The 1,878-nt window shown below is 48.8% G+C and overlaps 1 protein-coding gene across 1 annotated transcript; it reads left to right on the top strand.

Annotated features, from left to right (window-relative positions):
* The first annotated feature begins 588 nt into the window (after positions 1-588).
* On the top strand, positions 589-1,593 carry GPR12 (G protein-coupled receptor 12). Its single transcript, XM_008941264.1, has one exon. The coding sequence runs from the start codon at positions 589-591 to the stop codon at positions 1,591-1,593; it is 1,005 nt and encodes a 334-aa protein (XP_008939512.1).
* Positions 1,594-1,878: the final 285 nt, after the last annotated feature.

The following is a 1,878-nucleotide window of genomic DNA, read 5'->3' as shown; positions in this document are numbered from 1 at the left end:
GCCGCCGGGGAGTGCGTGGGGTCTGGGGGGTGGGAGGGTGTCCGCCTTGAGTTTGTAAGTTCTCAGAGCATATAGCCCCTTCCCTCCCCTCCCCCAGCCCAGGCGGGGTTTCTTCACAAGGGGTCGGTGGAGGATATTCCCGCCACAGCTCCCCCCCATCGTAGCCGCTCCCTCCGTGACCCAAAATAATCCCGCTTTGAGATCGTGCCAGCTCAATAACGGGGTGTCCACTGCCCCACGGCCGGCCACCACCCCAAACTGCAGCGCCTGGGGAGGTGGGGAGAGATGGTTTAATGGGCTCCCTCCCGTCCCTCTGCCTTCTTCCCTATGCAGGTGACGAGGGGATCACTCGCTCTCCCGTGTGTCAGTCTCTCGGGCAGTTTTAAATATTAAAAACCACCCCTCTCCCCCCCACCCCCTTCTTTTTGTTTGTTTGTTTTGTTTTTATTGTCACATTTATGTAACAAGAGCCTGCCTGCACATTGGTGTTGCCGTCTAGGGCGTTGCATGCTCTGGGGGTGCTGTATCCAGTGCTGTGTCTGAACATTAAAAAAAATGTCTTTCCGTTGAAGAAGACAAGAGGTTAAAATGAATGAAGATCTGAAGGTTAATTTGAGCTGGCTGCCTGAGGATCATGTAGAAGCCAGCTCTACCGAGAATGCCTCAGCTGCAGGCTCCTCCCTGGTTCCTGTCGTAGACCCAGAGCCAGAGCTTTTGGTAAACCCCTGGGACATTGTCTTGTGTACTTCAGGGACCCTTATCTCCTGCGAAAATGCCGTTGTGGTTCTTATAATTTTCCATAATCCCAGTCTTCGTGCCCCCATGTTCCTCCTGATAGGCAGCCTGGCACTGGCAGATCTCTTAGCGGGCATTGGATTGATCATCAATTTTGTTTTCGCATACCTTCTGCAATCAGAAGCTACGAAACTGGTTACGATTGGACTGATTGTTGCCTCTTTCTCGGCATCTGTCGGCAGCTTGCTGGCTATTACTGTTGATCGTTACCTCTCCCTGTATTACGCTTTGACTTATAATTCAGAGAGGACTGTCACGTTTACCTATGTCATGCTTATATTGCTCTGGGGAGCATCTATCTGTATTGGACTGCTGCCTGTAATGGGCTGGAACTGCCTCAGAGATGAATCCACCTGCAGTGTTATCAGACCGCTCACTAAAAATAACGCAGCTGTCCTTTCGGTCTCTTTCTTGCTTATGTTTGCCCTCATGCTGCAGCTTTACATTCAAATCTGTAAAATAGTGATGCGCCATGCCCATCAGATTGCCTTGCAACACCATTTCCTGGCCACTTCCCACTATGTGACCACCCGAAAAGGAGTGTCCACTTTGGCCATTATTTTGGGGACTTTTGCTGCTTGCTGGATGCCTTTTACGCTCTATTCTTTAATAGCAGATTACACCTATCCTTCTATATACACCTATGCCACCCTCCTGCCGGCTACCTACAATTCCATCATCAATCCTGTAATATATGCTTTTAGAAACCAGGAGATACAGAAAGCACTTTGGCTCATCTGTTGTGGCTGTGTTCCTTCTAACCTGTCTCAGAGAGCAAGATCGCCCAGCGATGTCTGATCGGCAGCTAGGAGGATGCTCCTCACTTAACATGTTCCTTTCCAGACATTCTTGCGACGCTGTCTTTGGTTTAGATGCATTCATTAAATGGTGTGTGGTGGGTCCATCTAAAAAGCACAGGATGATGCACAACCCCAGTGACCAAAATGAATCGAGTGGTTTAAGGGAGATTTCCAAAGTCTAAATAATCAGTGTTCTTACAGTTTTGTAATGTTGCTCAGGGTCTTTTTGTTATAGCACCCAGACTTTGCCATGTTTGCCATGATTTTACAGTAAATTTGCTAA

This window comes from Merops nubicus, unplaced genomic scaffold, assembly GCF_000691845.1.
Source record: "Merops nubicus isolate BGI_N331 unplaced genomic scaffold, ASM69184v1 scaffold8625, whole genome shotgun sequence".
Lineage (NCBI taxonomy): Eukaryota > Metazoa > Chordata > Aves > Coraciiformes > Meropidae > Merops > Merops nubicus.
The sequence above is the reverse complement of the archived record's forward strand: the minus strand, read 5'-3'. Positions and strand labels throughout refer to the sequence as shown.

Bases quoted from the DNA above. Each gene is read 5' to 3' on its own strand.
- GPR12 (XM_008941264.1), top strand. From the start codon at position 589: ATGAATGAAGATCTGAAGGTTAATTTGAGCTGGCTGCCTGAGGATCAT.